The 21,916-nt window shown below is 49.7% G+C and overlaps 1 protein-coding gene across 1 annotated transcript; it reads right to left on the bottom strand.

Moving 5' to 3' along the window:
* Positions 1–19,500, bottom strand: P2RY4 (pyrimidinergic receptor P2Y4). Its single transcript, XM_084638232.1, has 2 exons — positions 19,337–19,500; positions 1–6,273 (listed from the first exon to the last, which is right to left on the bottom strand). The coding sequence occupies exon 2, from the start codon at positions 6,255–6,257 to the stop codon at positions 5,157–5,159; it is 1,101 nt and encodes a 366-aa protein (XP_084494358.1). The 5' UTR covers positions 6,258–6,273; positions 19,337–19,500; the 3' UTR covers positions 1–5,156.
* Positions 19,501–21,916: the final 2,416 nt, after the last annotated feature.

The raw sequence follows: 21,916 nt of genomic DNA, 5'->3' as shown, positions 1-21,916 counted from the left end.
GAAAAACTATCAGGAGCTGGAGGGAAAGCCTAGAGTGACAAAGCAGGGTGGGCCAAGTCTGCAAACCTCTGACAAGTGTGTCCCCCTAGGGAGGGCAAGAGGTTAGTTATGAGTAAAGGCAGGTGTAACTAGGAGGTTTGGAGGCAATTGAGGATGAGAAAATGCAGACTGTCTCTCCTGGATAACTTCCTGTCACTGAAATGTACTGAGCTTGAGTGTTGTCTCCTAAGGGAAGGGGTGGGTGCCCCAGGACATGGGGCATTTCAGGCTGGGTCTGACAAAACAGTAGGTCTGGACTGTGCTGTAGAGGCCAATCCTGCTTTGGCTCCAGGGCTGGATGGGGCAATCTAATGGGGCTTGTCCATCGCTCACCTCGATGATTCTGTGTTGAATACATTTGTATAAATATCATACTGACATGGACCACGTTGTGTGAGAAGGAGGCAATTCTGCAGGTGGGGAAGTGCCATGCGGTAGTCCATACACATACATACATACATGCCAAGAACATAACCATGCATGTGCCTGGACATCCCCCTCCATGCCCAGACATGCGCACAAACACACACTGCTCCTTACACATGTGAAGGTATATGTACACAGATACATATACCCCTCCATGAACAAGCGTAGAGCACACACTCCTAAGGGCTTTCAAACACGCCTCGTTGTTCTTTGGAGAAGGGAGGCCTCTACATGTTGTTCCAAGGATTCAATAGGACATCCCAAAGGACTGCACTAGCCATTCCCTGCTGAAGACCGTGCTCTTGAGCAGTGAACGTGGCTCCCCCTGCAGGCCCTTCCTGTGCTGGTTGAGGGGGCTGCTAGCCTGCTGCTCCCACTGTACAAATGACAAAGGGTCTGTCACAAGCCCCTGTGCATGGAGTAGCTTAAGGGGAAAAAGGAGGAGGAAGTCCTTAGCCATTGTCAAGCCCATGGGATGGCAGGGTTGCTCCTGTGGTCACAGCTTCTATTGTTGGACTCCTTTTCAATTGCCTGGGACCCTGTAATTCTGCTCTGAGCTACCTCAGTGGCTCTCAGCTGTGCTCTGCTGCTATGCCTGGAGGCCCAGAATGGGGGGGCTGTGACACCTTATGGGAGCACTGAGTGGAGGGTCCTGGCCTAGCTCTAGGCTCTTTGTGGTGAGAAGATTCTAAGGATGCCAGGGGAATGTAACTGGGTAGCTCCCCATAGCTGTGTGTAACTGGGTAGCTTCTGCACCCAGCCCCTGGCGCTTAACTCAGGTCCCAGGGCTTACTGTGTTTTTTTTCCAAGCCCAGTGAGTAATGTCAGGCAGCTGGTACCAGTGTGGAGAAAGCCCAGCATTAAGGCTGGGATTAACCTCCCTGAGGAGCTCAACTCCATAGAACAAAAGCTGCTCGACTACTGCCATCACTTGTGAGCAAAGCCTCAGCCTGATGCCTGCTGGAGCAGCTGCTGAGGGCCCCCGAATGGGGAATGTCTGAGGCCACCCGCACTGCAGTATCAGAGGCAAAGTAGTGCATGGATTAGCCCCGCTCGTGGGACATGCTGGTACTAAACCTGGAGGATGCAGATCAGGGGCACCGCACAGGCAGGTACTGCTTTCCATGGAGTCTATGAAGAAACAGGGCTGAAACCATGGTAATAATTTCCTCCATTTCCAAAGCTCCCAAAGCAATTTGCATGCCCACAGCCCCACTGAAATGCAGCCGCCTCTGAGGTGGAGACGACAGCACCTGGTGCAGAGCACCCTGCTAGGAAATTTGTTTCTGGCCTCAGAGTGTATTCAGGGGTAGAGGGCAGCTTCTGCACCTGACCCCCCAGCCTCTGCAAGCAAAGAAGGTAATGGCACAAGACCCCTCTGTTAGCTTAAAGCTTTCACTTCGCTGTAGGAAAAGCTGGTGATGGGGTAGTGCCTAGTGCTGGGCCCAGGCCGGGGCACCCTGGTGAGCTGTTTCCTGGGTGTAGATGACAGCAGCATTGAAAGCAAAGATCACCCATGAGGCCAGGCTGAGTCATGTGAACACAATCCTGGGGGGAGGACAAACAGGTTGCTTTGCAGCTCCCCCCTCAGATTTCCATAGGCAGAGATGGTCCTCCCCCTGTGCATGTCTCCCTTCCTGCCTCAGCTCTGCTCCCCACAGAAGGCAGGCCGGGCTCATGAATTCTGGAATGTGGAATACCTAATTCATTACACCCTAATATGTTAGTATCCTCCAGCATCATCGCTGGAGCACTTCACGCACTCACCTGTATGCTCCCTTGCAGATACTACCCGTATGCCCACACAATTAAACAATAGAGCTATGCAAACATTTCAAAAGTAAACACCACTAAAGGAAACATTCTGAAGAGCTGGTTTACTTAGAGGCACTGTAACAGAAAGTTCTTTACACTCCCAATTTCCTGGCTTCCCTGCAGAAATGCTAATATTAAAAGCAAACCCACATGCCCTAGTCAGCAGAGGTGCCAGGTCAGGTCATACTAGGGACTTATTGGGTTGGGGGGAAGCTTTTCACTGGTTTTAGAAATGTTTGTTGGAGTTTAACTAATATCTGGCAGAGAAAAATGGAACATAAAGTGGTGAATCTTTCCTGCCCCTTGATTCTCATCATGAAGTAGGGGAGAAACCAGAATCTAAGGGGCACCTTTCAGAGGCTGAAATGCCGGAACCTGTGTAAACAAGCCCATTCTCAGTTGTGGGAGAGGCACTGAGACATGGTGCGTGGGGGGGTGGGTGGTGCTGGGGTGTGTGAAAGCCATTTCAGGTATGAGCTGGTGGGAAGAATTAGCAAAAAGGAGGGAAAATGCCCCCTTCCTACCACAGGCCTTTCTGCTTGAGGCTCAAACCTTTTTATTTGAATACTTGAGCCCACTAAGTGCAGACCTAAAGGGACTGGGGAAATTTCCCCAGCAGGAGAAATATAGGTGCAAAACATGCTGAGCTTGGAGTCTCCATTCGGTACAATACCAACCTCACAAATCATCTAAGACCTTCTTTAGAGGCCCTGGGAAACCACCTGGGCCTTCCCCTCCGCTACCCTTCCCCTTTACAAGACCTATCAGGAGGTAGCAGGTGTGCCCTCGTTTATTTCCCCACTCTGACTGCAGTGGAAAACTCACTCTGGCCATTTCCAGGAGTCCTGAGGGGTGAAACTGACTCTGAACTCTCCTGAGGCCCTAAGGAAATGTGCCAAGCCACTGAGCCCAGGCAGACGTGTCACTTAGCATTTCTTCCTTTCTCAGCTTTCAGCAATGGACACTTCACAGCTTGGCTGAGCCAAATGGACCTTCAATGAGCCATTTAAAAGATTCTCATGCATGCCAGTTCTCTCCTGTTTATTGATTTCCTGGTGGCAACAGGGAGGGAAACAGTCCTGGGCCTTAGGAAAATTGCTCAGGAAAACATTTTATTCATGGATCAATTAGTTGCTTTCATGGGCTTCATTGCCCTGGGGGCTCTGCCCATCCTCCAGCCACCTGGAGCTAGGAGAGGGGGGAGAAAAGGTGCTGTGGTGCCTTCTCTGTTAGTTATATGGCGAGTCATGCCCTCCCGAACACAAAGGGACAGAGACGTGTAACAGCATCTACAATACACACACGGTTCCATGGCCACTGCTCAGGCTTTAACTCTGTATGCATCACTACCCCGTCACCTGCATCCTGCCAGAGCCAGCCCCAGTCTCTCTTCTACATTGCTAGAACCAGTGCCCTGAAAGTGCTCCCTTGCCAGCCCTGGCTGCCTCTTGGTGTGGTGCCTGCACTGTCAACAGCAGCTCAGCTACTTTTGCTTTTGATCCAGACTCAGTTTCCCCCAGCTTAGAGCAGCAAAAGGGAAGTAAGGCAAATGAGGTGAAGTCAGTGACTGTCAGTAATCCAGGAGATACCCTTCTGCCAGCAGGGAGTTCGCAGCTGGCATGGCAGCCACTGCTCCGAACAAATACTGACTCAGGCCATGACATAGCGTCGTCTGAGCATGATCAAGAAAGATTCCTGACATGACCGACTCCCCCCTACTGCTGAAACTATGGCCAGCAAAAGGTCAGGCCACTGGGCCCAGGAATCCAGGTCAGTTATTTCATCTCCCCTTCTCTGTCTGACCCTCGTGTTGTCCTCAATAGCATATGCTGCACCTCGACTCCTAGCTGCGGGAGCTCCCCTCTATCTCCCGTCCTGCACGCTTTGACCTAGTATTGACCCCATTAGGTCACTTAGTTACTGTTTATAATGTGCTAAATATTCTTCTTTATAAGCGTTGTCCCTATTTATTGTCTCTGGGTCACTTTGAAGGAAGCTCTATATGGGTTTTCTGTGCCTGGGAAGACAGGCTCCTTTCTTCTTACCTGGACCCCCATACATAGCATATCATTAGACCCAGCATGCCCTATTCTAAGTCCTCAGCTCCCTAGCACTGTACCGCACACGCTAGGCTGTGATCTTCCCTTGTCAGCAGCCCAGGGCCCCAGGCTACTTGAAACAGCCTACTTGGGCTTCTCCCAAAAGAAGTCAGGAGGCCAGTTTTGTGGCCTGTGGTCAATTGCTGGCTCCTTTCCTATGGTAAAATCCTCTATCTCTTTGCTCTCAGCCTCAGGCACTGGGGCTTCTAGGTTCCTAGGCTTCTGACCAGCGAAGTGTCACCATGTCCCCTCCCTTCCCACTGCTCTGCCCCCACTTGCATCTGAAGCAGGGAATTCGCTACCTGTGAGTCTCTAGTACTCTTCATAAGACAATCCCTCTGGCCTCCCCCATTTCCTTATGGGATGTAGGGGTCTCTTCTCTCTGAACTCCCATTGGCGTTACTCCGGGTGGTCCTCCCAAACTATGACAAGACAGGGAATATCCCTGGCTCTGAGATAGATGTTCAGTCTGTGTGAGAGGGGTGGAGCATTCTCTGAGCATGGGAGTGTAAACCTAGTTCAAAAGCATTCAGAGGTTAAACCTGGTGCCAGAATGATTGGGTCAGAAGCAGACACAGCACAGTGGGGAAATAATTCACAGAGATTAGAAGGAAATGGAGGAGACCTCCATTCTGGAGTGAGACTAATCCAGCAACTCTGTTGCCTTCCCTAATGCTGGTCCCACATGCTGGCCTTGATGCATACTGGCTACCCAGGCTCTAGCCCTTTCAATACCCCTCGCTGCTTCCATTGTCGGTCACTTTCACCCCCCTTTTCTCAGGCATCATTTATGGAGTAGCTGGCACCTCGGGAGGTAGAGAAACCGTTTTTCTTGAGTTGTGAGACGAGGGCTAGAGTAGATGTGTTCTCGGCATTGGGCATTTTGATTGCAGCCCGACGCAGCCTTCCCCTGTATTTATCCCCAGCCAGGAAGTACAGGATGGGGTCTATGCAGCTGTTGATGCTGGCCAGAGGCCGTGTGATCTTGTAGGTGAAGTTGACGATGTTGAGGGTCCTGCAGTTGGCTTGGAAGAGCCGGGCAGTATAGTACAATGTCCGTGTGATGTGGAAGGGTAGGAAGCAGATGGCGAAGACTGTGATTACAATGATGATAATCTTGATAGAGCGTTTCTTGTAGAAGGAGATGTTCTGGTTGGAGCTGGATAGGCTGGGTTTCCAAAGCCTCTTTGCCATCAGGCTGTAGCACACAACGATCACCAGAAAGGGGATGCCAAAGAGGAGGGTCATGATTGAGGAGCTGTAGTGCACATAGTGGTCAAACTCTTCGGGCTTGGTGGTGTCATGGCAAAGGGTGTCATTGCCCCTGGAGCTGGTGGTGACAAAGATCAGGTTGGGTATGAGGCAGATGGTGACAATGAACCACACACCCACACAGATGAGGCGGGCATGCTTGGTCTTCACCCACCCGAGCGACTGAATGGGGTGGCAGATCCCCATGTAGCGGTGCACGCTGATGCAGGTGAGGAAGAGTATGCTACAGTACAGATTGGCATAGAAGAGGAAGCGCACAATCTTGCAGAGTCCCTCCCCAAAGGGCCAGTTGTTGCGGTCAGCATAGTAATAGATCAGGGTGGGGAGGGAAAGCACGTACAGGGTGTCTGAGAGGGCCAGATTGAACATGTAGGTGGTGGTGGCATTCCAGGGCCTCATCTTGCAGATGAACATCCACAAGGCCCAGGAATTGAGCAGCAGCCCCACCACAGAGACAAACCCATAGGATACAGGCAGCAGAATGAACTTAAACTCCTCATTGAAGACGCAATTCTCCTCTCCATCGCTGGTGGTATTTGCTGTCAGCTGGAAAGTGGGTGTTGGAGTCAACAGAGCAACTGGGAATGTCCTCACCAAAGTGGCCATTGCCTGAAGCCAATCTCTGAAAAAGCAACAATAATAAAACATCCATTAATCACTGACCTCAACCGGTGTCAGATATGAAGAATCTAGGGGGCCAGATCTTCCTCTCCCAGGCATTCCTGCTGCTTAGATGATCATTTGTGGGGTTTTTCCAATGCCTCCCACCTTTGGTCCTTTACCCCTTTCTAAGTCCCCTGAGTGACACAAAGCACGTATGAGACCCTACGAGTATACGTCAGAAGAAAAGCCTGTTTCTCCCGCCCCCCCAAACTCTAGCAGCTACTCAGATAATCCCACTGTTTTCCTAACAATGAGATCTTTGTGAGCCTTAGCAGCCTCACACTCGATGCCAGCACAGCCTCTCAAAAACAGATTTAGACTAATTAGCATGTCCTCAACGATGCTGCAAATCCTAGAGGGGTGATTTACAAAGGAAAGAGTGCAGGGTCACTGGAGAGGAAAGAGTCTTGCCTGGAGACACATTCTGCTCTGGAGAAATCCCTGAAGAGCTGCTAAAGGGGCCTCTTGGAAGAACACTGTCCATCAGCATTGAGAGGGGCCTCAGGTCCCCCCAGATTGGAGGCAGTCCCAGTTTCAGAACACTGATCTCTGAGCCACACAGAGAAGAGTCATTACAAAGTGGAGTCCCATCCCAGTGCAGCTGTGAGCTCAGAATCCAGGTGGGATATGTCCCAGGTTGCACATCAACAGGAGGGGCCCAGGAGTTGTGTGTGTCTGGCAAATGAATCCCCAGGGCAGGGAAAGAGCCATAAAATGGCTCCACTTGCATCTCAGAATATCTACAGCCCAGAGTCCTGATTCTCCCCTGCAGGAGATGAGTAACTTGCATCCAGTAGCTTCATCCCATGCGGGAGTCGGGCCTCAGAAGGTTCTGAGCACCTCAGCAGCCCCCAGAATCTCCCTAAAGATTTTGAAATTAGCTGATTTCCCTGCCTGGCATTTTCAGAAAGGCAGCAGCCCGTCACCCAAGGCACCAGCTGCAATGAGGGACCACAGGCAGAAATCAGGAGGAGGCAACTGACAAAACTCACCAAAAGCTCCCAGTGTCACAGAAGACAAAAATGCAGCTGACTGAAGCAAAGCAACTGCCCCAGGCAGGCACTGGATGACGTGGGCACACTTGCTTTATCACCATGCCCCAGTGCCCGTTCCACTATGAAGCCAACACTTGTGTAGCACCATTAACAAAAGGCCAAAGTCACATCAAGGGCAAGGACAAAAGGCATAAACTGGTGAATGGTGTGCTCAGTGACAGGGTCCCCTCCAAGAATAAAGGGTATCTACAGTATTTGGCCTCTCAAACCCAGAGCAGGAATTCAGGGTAAGCAGTGCCCAGCAGGCCCCAGTGCTCTCAGGATTGCCACTCAGTCTGCACCACATCCCATCACCAACCCTGAATCTACAGACACCGGCTGGTAATTCCCCTCACAGTGGATTGTCCTGCTAGCAGCAACCTGAAGAAACCGGCTCTGAAGCTCTGTTGTGAGGGGCAAGCTTCCTGATAGAATGTGGGGATGGAGAAGGTATATACTTTGGCTGTAAAGGGCACTAACTTAGATCTGTCTGTTGCACCAGTGTCTGGTTGGCTGGTCATTCCCACCACCATTTCCAGCATCAGAGGATTAAATGGATTAAAAAATGGTTACATGATAATCTCACAAAATAGCTGTAAACAGGGAATAGTCATCCAACATGGGTGTTCCTAGCAGGGGCCAGCAGAGCTCTGTTCTTGGCCCTAATGCTCTTAAATAGCTTAATCAATAATCCGGAAGAAAAGCTAAAACTACTACGGGTAAAATTTCAGACAACACAAAAATTGGTAAAAAACGATGGGGACAGACCAGTTGTACAGGCTAAACTGGATCGCTTGGTAAGGTGCGATCATTTGCATAATATGCATTTTAATACAGCCAGTTGCAAGTCATACTAGCATCAAAGAATGTAGGTCACATTAAATGATGGGACACAGTATTCTAGAATGCAGTGACACTGACAAGGACTGAAGGGTCATAGTAGGTACCCCATTTAACATGAGCTCCCAGTGCAATGCTGTAACAAAGAGGGCAAATATGACTATAGACTTATACACAAGGGCATACAAGTAGGAGTAGGGAGCTGGTATTACCTCTGTACAGGGCAGTTGTGAGACCACTACTGCAATAGTGTGTTCAGTTCTGCTGTCCACTTTTAAAAAGGAATGTTGAAAAATGGTAATGACTGGAGGTCTGGAAAACATGCCTTACAGTGAAAGCATTAAGAAGCTCAATCTATCAAGTTAACCAAAAGAAGGTTGAGAGGTGACTTGATCGCAGCCTATTACAGAGGTGAGCAAACTTTTTGGCCTGAGGGCCACATCTGGGTATGGAAATTGTATGGCAGGCCATCAATGCTCATGAAATTGGGGGTTAGTGTGTGGGAGGGGGTGAGGGCTCCGGCAGGGGGGTGCAGGCTCTGGGGTGGGGCCAGAAAATGAGGAGTTCAGGGTGTGGGAGGGGGCTCTGTGCTGGTGCAGGGGGGAGGGGGAGGGCTCTGGTTGAGGGTGCAGGCTCTGGGGTGGGACTGGGAATGAGGGGTTTAGGGTGCAGGAGGGTGCTCTGGGATGGGTTCGGAGGGCGAGAGTGGGATCAGGGCTGGGGCAGGAGCTTGGGACATGGGAGGAGGTCAGGGGTGCAGGCTTGAGGCGGCGCTTGCCTCAAGCAGCTCCCAAAAGCAGCGGCATGTCCCCCCGCCAGCTCCTATGCTCTGCGCGCTGCCCCATTTGCAGGTGCCACCACTGCAGCTCCCATTGGCTGTGGTTCCCACTCCCGGCTGCCCCTACACCTAGGAGCCGGAGCCGGAGGGGAGATGTGCCACTGGTTCCAGAAGCCTCACAGAAAGCCCCTGACCCCGCTCCCCAGCTGAAGCCCCAGAGTGGGGCAAGCCTACGGCCCTGCTCCCCAGTGGGACCTCGAGGGCCAGATTAAAAGGCCTGATGGCCCGGAAGCGGCCTGGGGGCCATAGTTTGCCCACCCTGGTCTATTTGTATCTACATGGGGGAAAGATTTCTGATAGCAGCTCTTTAATCTAGCAGAAAAAGGCATAATGCAATCCAAAGGTTGGAAGGTGAAGCTAGACACAGTCAAATTAGAAATAAGGTGCGTATTTTTTACAATGAGGTTAATTAACCACCGGAACACCATCCTTATGATTGTGGTCGATTCTCCATCACTTGAAGTCTTTAAATCAAGACTGGATCATTTTCTAACAGACATGCTATAGTTATGTGCTTGATACAGAGTTTATTGGGTGCTGTTCTCTGGCCTGTGTTATACTGGGGGGGGTCAGACTAGATGGTTTTAATAGTACTTTCTGGGCTTAAAATCCATGACTCAATGAAATTGCTACATTCTTCTCATCAAGGGCAGGATGCCCAGAGAAGCTGCATGTGGCTCACAACTGTACACATGTTCAGAAGAAGACAAGGTGATAGTGCATGGTAGTGAGGATGCTGGTTTACAATGGTGCAGGGCAGAAGCCGGCAGACCTCTGTTTATTGTGTTATATCAACCTCCCGTCCTGTTTGTCTCTTTCATCTACCTGTTGTATCCTAGACATGTAGATTGTGAGCTCTCTGTGGCAAGGACTATCTTCCTCATTACTTGACTGTATAGTGCCTAGTACAACAGGGCCCTGATCCTTGACTGTGGTTCCTGGACCTACGGTAATAATAATCCTGCAGGTGGACTGGGATGCAGGTGAGACTGAGGTGCAAAGGGAGCATACAAGGCTGCTGTGTAGGATTTCCACCTGCAGGACATCCAACACTAGTGTCAATCATATCCCTTGATTGCAGTATTTACTTGTGTTCCAGATGGAACTGGATCTTCAAGCCCAAACTAAACACTCTCTGCAATTTCCCTCCAGCTACCAAAGGTGCAGATTGCTGCACAGGTTTATTACAGAGCTAAATTATATTAGTCCGTATCCTTGGAGAGCAAACGCCTTGAGTTCAGAGGGCAGGCAGGCCCTATCAAATATTAACAAATGGAGCTCAGCCAGTTCCACTGTAAACAGATGAGAAAAATCGGAAAGTAGGAAAGTCTAGCAACCTTCACCAAAGCTGCTGTTACCAGATGCAGGACACTTCTGCAAGCTGTGACGTGGCTTTCCTGTGAGGAATGCTGCAGGATTGTAGCATTGCCTTTGGTTATAATGACTTCCTTAAGAAACAACCATGGGAAATCCAGACACTACAGGAAATGTTGCTGGGGATTTAGGAGCTGGCCCTTGTCCCTCTGAGTCAGTGCTAAATCAATGCCCCACTGTGATGCCAGGTGACTGTGCTGTGGGAGGCATGATATTCCAGAGAAGATGAAATGCTGAACCTCCTGACCACCTGTGATACTTTTCACAAGAATGTCAGGTTCTCAGCCCCCTAAGCTGACTAGTTTATGTAACCTTATGCCTCCCTAAAATTCCTCTGCAGTTTCTATTGGATCCAGGATTCTTTTTTCTCCACTCTCCTAGAGCGCCGTAGAATATTGACGTTAATCGGCAATCAATGTGATGTGCATGATATAAATGCCCAGTGATCGATCAGATATCTGCAGGTTCATAAATCAACAGTGCTCTATTGAAGTCAATAGAAATATGCCAGTTTACACCAGTTGAGAATCTGGCCATGGAAACAGCTGCCATGTCCCACTCCAGGGCTCTGTCCATCAATTTCTTTTTGAATATGCACAAGGTAGAGGCTTCCATATTCTTTTTGAATATGCAAAAGGTAGAGTGTTTACTGGCTAGAAGATCCCTCTGGGTCAGGTGAAGTTTGATTTATTTTGAAGTGGTGCCTACTTCAACCAGGCATTTGGTCTGGCCAGTGTGTCCCTGGGAAGCATTAAACACTTTCTCTCCTAACTGAAGGAGAGTGTAGATCTGACTTGCTGCCCAGACAGAAGCTGCTCTATTGAACAGTCCTATACAGAAAGAAAGGAAGAATAAAATGGAGTGAATGGAACGGTAGGGACAAGCCTGTGTCCACTCAGCTGCTAAGGAGTGGTTGGAGTTTTCTTTCTAGTAGTCCCCAAGGGGAAACCATGGGATTCTCCCAGGTAGTCTCTGGACTCACACATGCAACCAGACATATGTTGAAGCCTATCTTCGGTCTAGGTCTGGATATTGGAGATGTCACCATCATACACTTCCTCATCTGATCACACCTCATCTAGGCAGAGACCAGAGCCATTCCACAATGGTAAAGTTGGTCCACTGCTGAAGACTGGTGAACTCCCTAGGTTTTCAACTCGCCCTAGGAGAAAAGCCATGCTAACGCAAGGCCAAAGCACCAATGAGTTAGTACAGTTAAATCACATGTTGTCCACTACCATTGGCACCCAACCCATCCAATTACTCCACCCCCCCACTGACCAAGAAGACACCAGGGTTGAGAGATGAACGACAGCACTTGAGGTACACAGGCAGAAAGTTCAAACCCCAGAGATGCAAAAAACTTTCTGAATCCCTCAGCCAGCAGCACAAACAACACTTCCAGGACTAGGCCACTGCAGTAACAGAGTTAAAATGAGCCTTCTACTCATCAACAATAAATGCAGCAGAATCAGGGCCATCAGAGCTATTCCATACAGTGAACCAGCTAATCAACCCCAACTGCGTAGCCCAGACTCCAGAGCCAAGCATCGACCATAGTGAAGAGCTGTCAGCACACTTCACTGATAAGATCAGCCAAATACCTATGGAGCTAACTGGGACAGAAAATTCCTCCCCAATATGATTTGTATTACCTGCCCCATGGCCCATGACTGAGTCTGGCTCAATCACACAAGTCAAAGCTCAAAAAGCTCTGAAACATATTAGAGCCACAACCTGTGAAACAGATCCGTGCCGCTTTTGCTGGTACAAGCCAAAGAATAACAAGTCTGTCTACTCCTAATGGAAACAGTCAGTGCCCCCTCAGAGATGCACACCTACCAAACTCCTTGGAAAATGCAGTAGTTCACCCAGTCATCAACTATAGCCAACACTTGACCCTGAAGATCTCTCCAGCTACCATCCGGTCTTCAACCTTCCATACCTGGGCAAAATAATGGAGATAATAGTTCCAACATATGACATCAGCCAACCCGTTGGATATCTCAGAATCAGGGTTCAGCTCAAGGCACAGCACAAGCTTAGTAACACTAGTAGTAACTAGTAACACTAAAAGACAATCGTCTCATGGCCAAGGACATAGGTCAGATCTCCATACTCACTGTGCTGGACCTCTCTGAAGCCTTGGATACAGTGGACCACAAGGCGCTACTAACACACCTATGTGACATAACTGGAGTAGTCAGTTCAGCATTACAGTAAGTCCAGTCATTCCTCTCCGGCAGACCCAGAGTGGTGATGGGTAGTGGCTCCTCCTCTCCAAAGGCCTCACTTGGTGGGACCTGTTGGATCCACACTATCCCTGCTTCTCTTCACTACTTACATGAGACCACTGGGAGAGAGAGACAGACCTCATGGGTTCAGCTGCCAACAGTATGCCAAGGACACAACTGTTTATCTCATCCTCAATTGATGCAACCACTGCCACTACTAAAGTGTCAGAATGCCTACAAGAAATAAGCTCTTGGATGACGAGCAGCTGATTCAAGCTAAACCTGAGCAAAACCAAAAGGATGCTAGTTGGAAACAGGAAACACTTTGAAGAGCTGGCCAAGATGTTGTCTCCACCTTTCATTGAAGGCATGCAGCCCCGTTGGTCAGAGTGGTACAAAACCTCAGGGTCTTGTTTGATTCCTTGCTAAGCTTGGATAAACAGGCAGTATCAGTTTCCAAAAATGCCTTATTTCACCTTCAGATGGTTAGGAAACTTAGGCCATTCCCCCCGGACAAGGACCTGTCCATATTAATCGATGCATTTGTCACCTCCAGACTGGGTTACAGTAGATCATTGTATCTGAAACTGAATGTCAAGATGATGCACAGGCTCCAACTGATACAGAATGTGGATGCCCACTTTCTCCATGGCATAGGCTGCCATGAGCACATCAGGCCTGTGCTCAAGTCCCTCCACCTGCTCCAAGACCAGTTTAAGGTCTTGGTCCTAATTTTCAAAGAAATTAATGGATCGGCTACATCGGGAACCGAATTTTGAACAGTGAATCATCATGAAAGCTGGTCTCCTCTGGGGCAATAAAAATCTCAAAGCCCTGGGCGAAGCTCATGGGGGCTGGGGACAATGCATGGAACAGTCTTCCAGAAGTGATCAAGCAAATCCAGAGCCTAATATCTTGAGGAACCACTGCAAGGTCTTCCTCTTTGAGAAAGCCTTTCCACTCTACGTGGCGCTCACAATATGAACACACCCATCTATTCTCAAACCCTTACCCACTACTATCACCCCCCAAAAAACAACACCACACTCTATCCTAAAGAGTTTTGATTCTGAAAAGGGAGGAATGTGAGAGACTTTTTGAAGTCCACTAAGGACTTTGCTATTGTTGTTCACAGAATTATAGAATATCAGGGTTGGAAGGGACCTTAGGAGGTCATCTAGTCCAACCCCCTGCTCAAAGCAAGGACCATTCCCCAACTAAATCATCCCAGCCAGGGCTTTGTCAAGCCTGACCTTAAAAACCTCTAAGGAAGAATTTTATTGTTGATTGTATGTGGATGCCACTATAAAAATAGTGATAAATAGTAGATACATAGGAACTACTCACTATTCCTTTAGCCCTGGAGGCTGCAGAGATCCTGAGATGGGAGAAGCCACTGTCAGATTCTGAACCGACACATCTTTCTGTGCCAGGGTCTCTCCTTAGTGGACATAACCTGGCAGTAAAGTGTCATGACAGCTGGGAGATAGGGAACATTCCACAGCTCCTTATCTCAGAAGATGGAATGATTAACCAATGGAAACCCTGTAAACTCTGCAATTCACCATTGACAGCAACATTATCTCACTGGTGACAGTGCCTTAAGGTGTTTAGGATTCCACAGAGTGAGGAAGTGGATGTGTCCTCTTTACAAAACTGCACAGGAAACTCCCCAACTCTGCACAATGAGCCCAGTTTCAGGACTGAAGGAATGAGTCACTGAGAATACCAGGCATGAAATTGCACTGGGTGGTTTGTGGAATCTGCCATATAGAGTAGAATAACACAAAGCTCCCCTGGGGTGATAGAGCTCAGCAAACCTAAGTTCAGGGCAAAGTGTATTTGGTGATGGGACCTCAGCTGTGGAACACATCTTCTATGAGTGGCTCAGACTGAGCCTGTTCAGATCTCTGGGCAAAAACCATCTCTTCACTGAGGTCTCCCTCAGGAATGGCATCTCTCTAAGAGAAGAACATTTCCAGGAATGGGGAGAGGCAAAGAGCTGCATCATGCAAATGTTAGTTGTTTGACATTTGAATGCTGTGGTGACGGGCCTTATGAATACCGGAGATAGATGCCATCTGCTGAAGGGGATGGAGCAGGGCCAGAGCTGAGAGGAAGGTAGGGAAGACATATTTGGAATCCCTCTGCTCTGGAGCAAGTTCCTCCTTCAAAAAGTGTTACCAATAATGGCAGAACAAGGCTCCCAAAAGCTCATCTTCTCCTCATGGGGCAGAAGGGAGTGAGACAGTGACACCCAATAGGACACATGCCTGCTGCCAGCTCACAGAGAGGGATCCCGGCTTCTCTCCGTGCCCTGCCCAGGTCATCATCAAGGGACACTCCCCTGCCTCCCCACCCTTACCTCCCTGCTGATGTCCTTCCCTCAGCCCTGCCCCTCCCAGCAATCACTCCTATCAGGTTTGTGCTATCCTGGGGCCAGAGCTCTATATTTTCTCTCACTGTTGACACTGGCTGTGAAACTGACTGGGGAAGTGAGAAGATGCACCCTCCAGATGGGATGCAGGAAAATGTTCTCAGGCCAGAGGCAGCTCAGAGCAGCTCAGAGCAAGAACAGGATTCTGCACCCAGCCGAGGGGACCCTCAGTAGTCATTGTCCAGGATCCCTCCCAGTCCCAACTGGTCAGTCTAAAGTGCTCCCAATTTCAGGTGTCCTTGATAGGGCACTGAGGATTCATAGGTTATAAAGCCAGAATGGACTATTATGATCATCTAGTCTGCCTTCCTGCATAACACAGGCTATAGAACTGCCCTGAATTAATTCCTGTTTGAACTAGAACAAATCTTTTAGAAAAAATCCTATCTTGATTTATAAATGTCCACTGATGGAAAATCCACCACAACCCTGGGTAAATAGTTCCAATGCTCAATTACCTTCACTGTTAACAAACTGCATCCTATTTCTAGTCTGAATTTCTCTCGCTTCAACTTCCAGCCCTTGGATCCTGTTGCACCTTTGTCTGCTAGATTGAAGAGCCCTCTATTATCAAACTCCTGTCGCCATGTATTCAGAGATATTGGAGCCAAGTCAGTCCCAGGATATTAGAGAAACAAGGTCCGTGAGGTAATGTCTTTTACTGGACTAATTTCTGTTGGTGAGAGAGACAAGTTATTGAGCTTACATAGAACTCTTCTTGAGGGCTCCTGAAGAAGACCTCTGTGTCAGCTCAAAAACTTGTCTCTCTTACCAACAGAAGTTGGCCTAATAAAAGATATTATCTTTCCCCATGTAGGTACTTATAGACTGCTCAAGTCACCCCTGAACCTTCTGTTTGTTGAGCTAAACAGCTTGAGCACTGGGAGTCTGTTATAATCATTCCCATGGCTGAACCTTCTCCAGTTTATTAACATCCTTCTTGAACTGAGCACACCAGAACTGAACTCAGTATTCCAGCGGTGGTGCCACACACAGAGGTGATAATAACACCCCTACTTGTCCTTGAGGTTTCTCTTTATGCATTCAGTGATCACATTAGCTCTATTGACCATGGTGTCACACTTGGAGCTTATGTTCAGTTGATTATCCACCAGTACCCCAAGTCCTTTTCAGAGTCACTGCTACCCAAGATAGCATCTCCCATCCTGTAAGTATGACCTGCATGCTTTTTTCCTAGATGTAGGACTTTACATGTAAAAACCATATTGTTTGCTTGCACCCTGCTTATCAAGTGATCCAGATGACCTGCCCTGTTCATTATGTTTTCAGTCAGTTCATTGATAAAAATAGTAAATAGCATAGGGCCAAGAACTGATCCTTGCAGGACCCACTAGAAACACACCCATGCACTCATGATTCCTCATTTACAATTACATTTTAAGACCTGTCAGTTAACCAGTTTTTAATGTGTTTAATATGTGCCTTGTTGATTTTGTGCGATACCATTTCAAATGCCTTACTGAAATGTGTCTGTTACCTCACCGCTATTACGTTTATCAATCAAACTTGTAACCTCATCCAAAAAAAAAAAAAATCAAACACCAGGGGGTGAGGGGGGAAGGGTTCAGGTCCCATACACTGCACAGAATGTGATCCCCAGAAACTTCTTCACTGTGGCTTACTGCATCTGAATGTGTCAGTGCTCCTGGCCCTGACACATGAGGAATGCCTACACTGGAGCTGGAGGTGTAATTTCCAGCTCAGGGAGACATACCCACTCTAGCTTTGATCAAGATAGCACCCTAAAAATAGCAATGTAGCTATGGCTACATAGACAGCAGGATGATAGCCAATGGAAGGTGCAGCATTGCCAGGTTCTGGAAGGAGATGGGCCCCATCTGCCTAGGAGAAGGGCAGAGCCTATAGAGGTGGAGGGGATGTAAGGGATAGAACAGTGATGACCACCCAAAAAGATGTATGATCAGTGTCAGACAATGCAGCATGGACTCCCTCTCATAAGCAGCTCCTTTGTTCCCACCTATGGTTCTAGCCCACATGCAATGTGGGCAGCACTGAGATGCTGTTCGTGAAGCACCAGCCCCTGCAACGGCCATGCATGCAAATCTACAGTGACCAAGAAACAGTGAGCGCCACAGCTGGTGGGGGCACTAGGGGATCTCCCACTGCCCACACCAAATGCTTCCTGCTGCCAAGTTTTAAATCAAGACTGAATGTTTCTCTTAAAGATCTGCTCTGGGAATTATTTTGGGGATGTTCTGTGTCTTGCACAATACAGGAGGTCAGACTAGATGATCACAGTGGACTCTTTTGGCCTTGGAGTCTATGAAACTCCCTTCACCTGCTCTCACTGCTGGAAAAGGATACTGAACCATGTGACTTTATTCCAGGTGCCTCCTAGTTTGTATATTTACCCAGGCCATTTAAAAGTGTCAATAAAATGAATGAGACTGTCAGTAAAGAGCCCAGATTTTTCTTTAGCAGCTCAAAGCTCCTGTCTCCTTCCTTTCAGGAGCAAATGATACTCTGTTCTATCTGTGTGACGCACCCTTTCTTGGCAGGAAATTGCAAGGGTGTGTGTCCTAAGCCATCACTCAGAGGGCTGAAGTGCAGATTGCACTGCATACAGGGATGGGCATTTGGGGGCTGCTGACAGACAGACAAGCATCTCAGTGATTTAGCAGCTGAGGCACAAACCCAGTCGGCGTCATCCTGTGACCTGGGTAAGGAGGGGTGCACCTTCATCCTCTTCCACACTCCTCTAGGAAATTGCAAAACATGAGAGGAAGTAATGTAAAACTTCCTGTGTAAGGCCCCTTGTCTATAATCACTATGCCACAGTTTTGTCACAAGGGGAGCATGACCCAATTTCTCTCTTTGAGCCTTCCCTTCACAACAGCAGCAAGAACAGGCACAGTGGGGCCAGGTCCCCAAGGACCATTCCCTGAAGCTAAAGACACAGCCCAACACCTCAACACTGCCACACACGTCACAAGCAGCCTGCTCCTCCCCACAGGGACCCAGTTTCTCAGCCAGGCCAGATGGGAGGTGAGGGCACTTCCCTTTTCTCTGTCAGCAGAAAGATGCCAAGAGCCAGTGTTCCCACCCAACAGACCCTCATGCAATGGGATGCATGGGGACTGTGCCCTTCACACTCCTTTGGGGAGTCAGGAGGTAACCTGTGTAGTCTTTCAAAGCTAGTGGAGATCAGTGCAAGGAGCAAGTCAACCTTACCCCACATTGGCCATGTGGGGTGAGGAAGAAGGTGAGGAGGTGGCCATGTTGAGTTGAGGAGTGGGAGGCCATGTTAGAAGAGGCAAAGAAGGCAGCCATGTTGTGGTGAGGAGGAAGAGGTGGTGATGGAGGGAGCAAGGAGGGAGCCACACTGGGACATGAGCTGGGGCTCTGCCTGGTGACACCACACGTTGCTTTCGGTGAGTCAGTCAGCTGTTTCTATTTAACACGCACAAAACCCAGACCCCATCCCTAGAGAAGCTTGGGGCCAGCTCCCCTTCAGGGGCAGTAATAGTATCAGTGTGGCTTGCCTGCTGAGGTTAGGCCACACCCTGCATGCCTGGACGTGGGCCAATAAGGCTGGGAGGGCATAGCTCAAGACCCCATGCTGGGGATGGTTCGATTACCAGTGTTTGGACTGTGGTGGTGCCAGAGGCCCTCATCAGGGATCAAGGCCTCGCTGTGTTAGGTGCTGTGAACACAGATAACCTCAAAGAGCTTACAGTCTGTGTCTGAGCACTTGTTGTGTGGGCCTTGGAGTGAAATTTGTTCCCCCTCAAAGTAGTTGTCTCCCTGGTCCTGGCCCCTGCCCCTTTGATTTCCACAGGTGATTTTGTTTTGCTGGCTCTGGAGTGAACCCCACTCTCCAGGGCAGGACCCTCCCCCACTTAGGGTTTATTTGCCTTTCTGAGCCTCTGGCATTCATAGGGGTTAGTTTTGTGGCAGGGAGACAATTCATCCCACACCCCAAACGCCACAGATTGGCATAGGGCTCCAGTACAGTTAGAGGATCTGGGTTTTCTCTCTCCTCCTCCTTCATGCAGGTTAGGGTGACCAGACAGCAAGTGTCAAAAATCGGGATGCGGGTAGGAGGTAATAGGAGCCTATATAAGAAAAGACCAAAATATCGGGACTGTCCCTATAAAATCGGGACATCTGGTCACCCTAGTGTAGGTTCTTGCAGCACCTCTCTGTGGCCCTTTGGGTCAGCCTGGCCATGTTGCCACAGTTCCTGCAGGAACTCCACAGTCTCCCCACATGCCCAGCCTCACCTGCTCTCTTTGGTTTCAGAGTCAGTTCCTCAGGTGATGTGTGTCCCTGTGTGGGCTGGGCTCCAGCTTGATCCCATCCCTGGTCAGCCGGCGCTGCCGTTTCTCCCGGTCACCGTACAGCTCTTGCTTTCCCTGGGCACTTGCAGAGTTTCTGGCTTGCTCTCTGAGCATCGTGCGAAGGAGAGGGAGGGCCTGGAGTGGGGAGAGGCGGGGTCAGAAGCCAGAGGCTGTCAGTGCCAACTCCCTCCTTCCATTCAGCTCACCAGCTCAATGTGCACTTCTGAGAACACCCCGGCTTCAAGCCTGCCCATCCAGGGGGCACAGTCCCAGCCAGAATCCCTGATCTGCAGCCTCATCGCTCCCTGCTTATTCATTCCCTTTGCCCTTCCTCTGCCGCATTTCAGACACTCTCTTTGCTGCCTCTTGGATTGCCCAAAAAACTTTCCAGTCCTTTGTAGATTCACCACACTGACACTCCCACTGACTAGACTAGAGTGGGGATATAGGAGCTGGGAAGCTGCAGTGGGAATGGGTGCCCTGACTCAGCTGCCTGCTTGAAAAGAAATTGCACTGCAATGGAGGGCAGTGAGAAACTTGCCTGGGCGTGGGGATGGTGTGGAAGTCACTGGCATTCTGATCACCCATCACAGGTAGGTGATCACCACCACCACCCCTCCTGTCAGCTTCCCTGTCTCCCTTTGCCAGCACTGCCTTCTCCCAGCCCCAGAAGGGGACCCGCTGGATTCCTGCTGAGGTGCGACAGGACCAAAGGCTCCTGGTTCAGGAGAAGACTCAGAACCCCTTGCTTTGCTGCTCTTTGTTGTGATGTCCTTTGAAGATTGGTTTTACTAATGATGCTCTGCATTGACCCGCTCTCTTGACACCTGCTGTCCAAAGGTACAGCCTGCATTTGTGCTGAGCCCTAGCATTCCCTTGTCTGGCATTTGGGCCCCAATCCTCCATGCCCTCTCTGCAGCCTCCTGTCCCCTGCCCCTCCCTGCTGTCTTGCCTGTGGTATCTGGCCTGGCCATCCCATCACCAGAAACCTGGTCATCAAAAAACAAATAGTGCATCATTTTGGAAAACTGAACTGAACTATAAGAGATTCCCATTTGTGGGACTAAGGTGCCAGTTGCTTTTCAGCCTCTGCCCCATGCCACATTCCTACCCAGTGCTGTACCATACTCCTTGCCTGTGTCACACCCGTTACTCAGCACCACTGCCAGCCCTATGCTGAGTCCTACCCTACACCACTCCATTTGGCCAGATACCTTGGAGCCATACTGCCAGAAAGGACAGCCTGGAGTGTTGTTTGTCTCTAGCATTAGCTAGAGTTGCCCATCTGCAGCAGAACCGAGAGGCAGGTGAGAAACGGGTAGATGCAAGATGTGGGTAACACGGCTGACTTGGAGCAGCAGGTGACACATGGTGGTGCCCCCTACAGGCTGCAGCCTTCCAGGGTACTGGGCACCTCACAATGCCACCAGCTTCTGTCTCTGAGCCAGTGAAGGTTGGACAGAAGTGGAGCTGACAGGTAGGCCATGTCAGTCTCCCTCCTGTGGCACATTCTGCACAGGAGACATTTCCCCAGCCTGTGAGCACCGGGGTGCAGGGCTTGATACGGGGGGCAGTGGGGAATTTGATGCAGCGTGCATCACTGGAACCATGTCACTAGGTTCCATAAGGACCAGGAAAGTGCAGGAGCTGGGCAGGGCACAAAGGGCCAAGCCAGCATTTCCCCACCATTTTTTGTACTGGCTGTGTCAGTATATAGGAGCTGTAAAGCTGCCATAAGTGCCCTCTGAGCAACCCCTGCTGTACAGAGCACTCAGAGTCAGGAGAGCCGGTGCTAACTCAGCCCCAAGCACCCCCAGTGGTCCATGTGGCAGAGCAGCAGGGGTTGTGGCTGCTGCATTCCCACACTGGTATTCACAGCTGGCAGAAAAGCCCACAAGCTATTGACAGCTAGGTACAAGTTAGGGCAGCCCCTCAGGAACTGTTCTAACCTGGGCTGGCGGCTGCCTCAGCTCCCTGCACCTTACAGGGTTTTATTCTTCTCCGTGGTCCCTGTGCTGCTGAACTGGGCTCAGCGGCCCTGAGTGCCCTCCCACTTATCCCCACCCCACAGCAGAACTGGAGCCCAACCTCTCCCAGGGTTATTCCTGGGACAAAGGCTAGTGCTGTCACCTACGGGCCAGTCTGAGGAGAGTGCCTTCAAATGGATATCTGGGGCAGGTGTAGCCAGCAACACTGCCAGCCACCCTGCATGTTTCAGCCATGATGTCCCACGCTGGAGTCGGACAGGCTGATGCACAAACACGCCCACATCCGGCTGACGTGGCATTGAGTAGGGGCTTGACTAGATGCTCAAAGGAAACCCAAATATTTGCTCAATGTCCACCCTGAACCTCAGTGTTAAACGATACACAGAAGCTTGTGTGTCCTAGGCCCATCACTATGCATGGGCAAGGTGCAGCTGGACTGCTCAAATATTAAGAAACAGATTGCTCCATGTGGGGTACAGGAAAGAACTTGTTGAGACAAAAAGCACCAGCAGCAACATTGCAAATGGAACCAGTG

This window comes from Lepidochelys olivacea (genome assembly GCF_965140295.1).
Source record: "Lepidochelys olivacea isolate rLepOli2 genome assembly, chromosome: 9".
In the NCBI taxonomy this organism is placed as follows: domain Eukaryota; kingdom Metazoa; phylum Chordata; order Testudines; family Cheloniidae; genus Lepidochelys; species Lepidochelys olivacea.
This window is presented reverse-complemented; position numbering and strand designations above follow the sequence as displayed.

Excerpts from the sequence above, each read along its gene's own strand:
- P2RY4 (XM_084638232.1), bottom strand. The coding sequence starts at position 6,257 with ATGGCCACTTTGGTGAGGACATTCCCAGTTGCTCTGTTGACTCCAACA.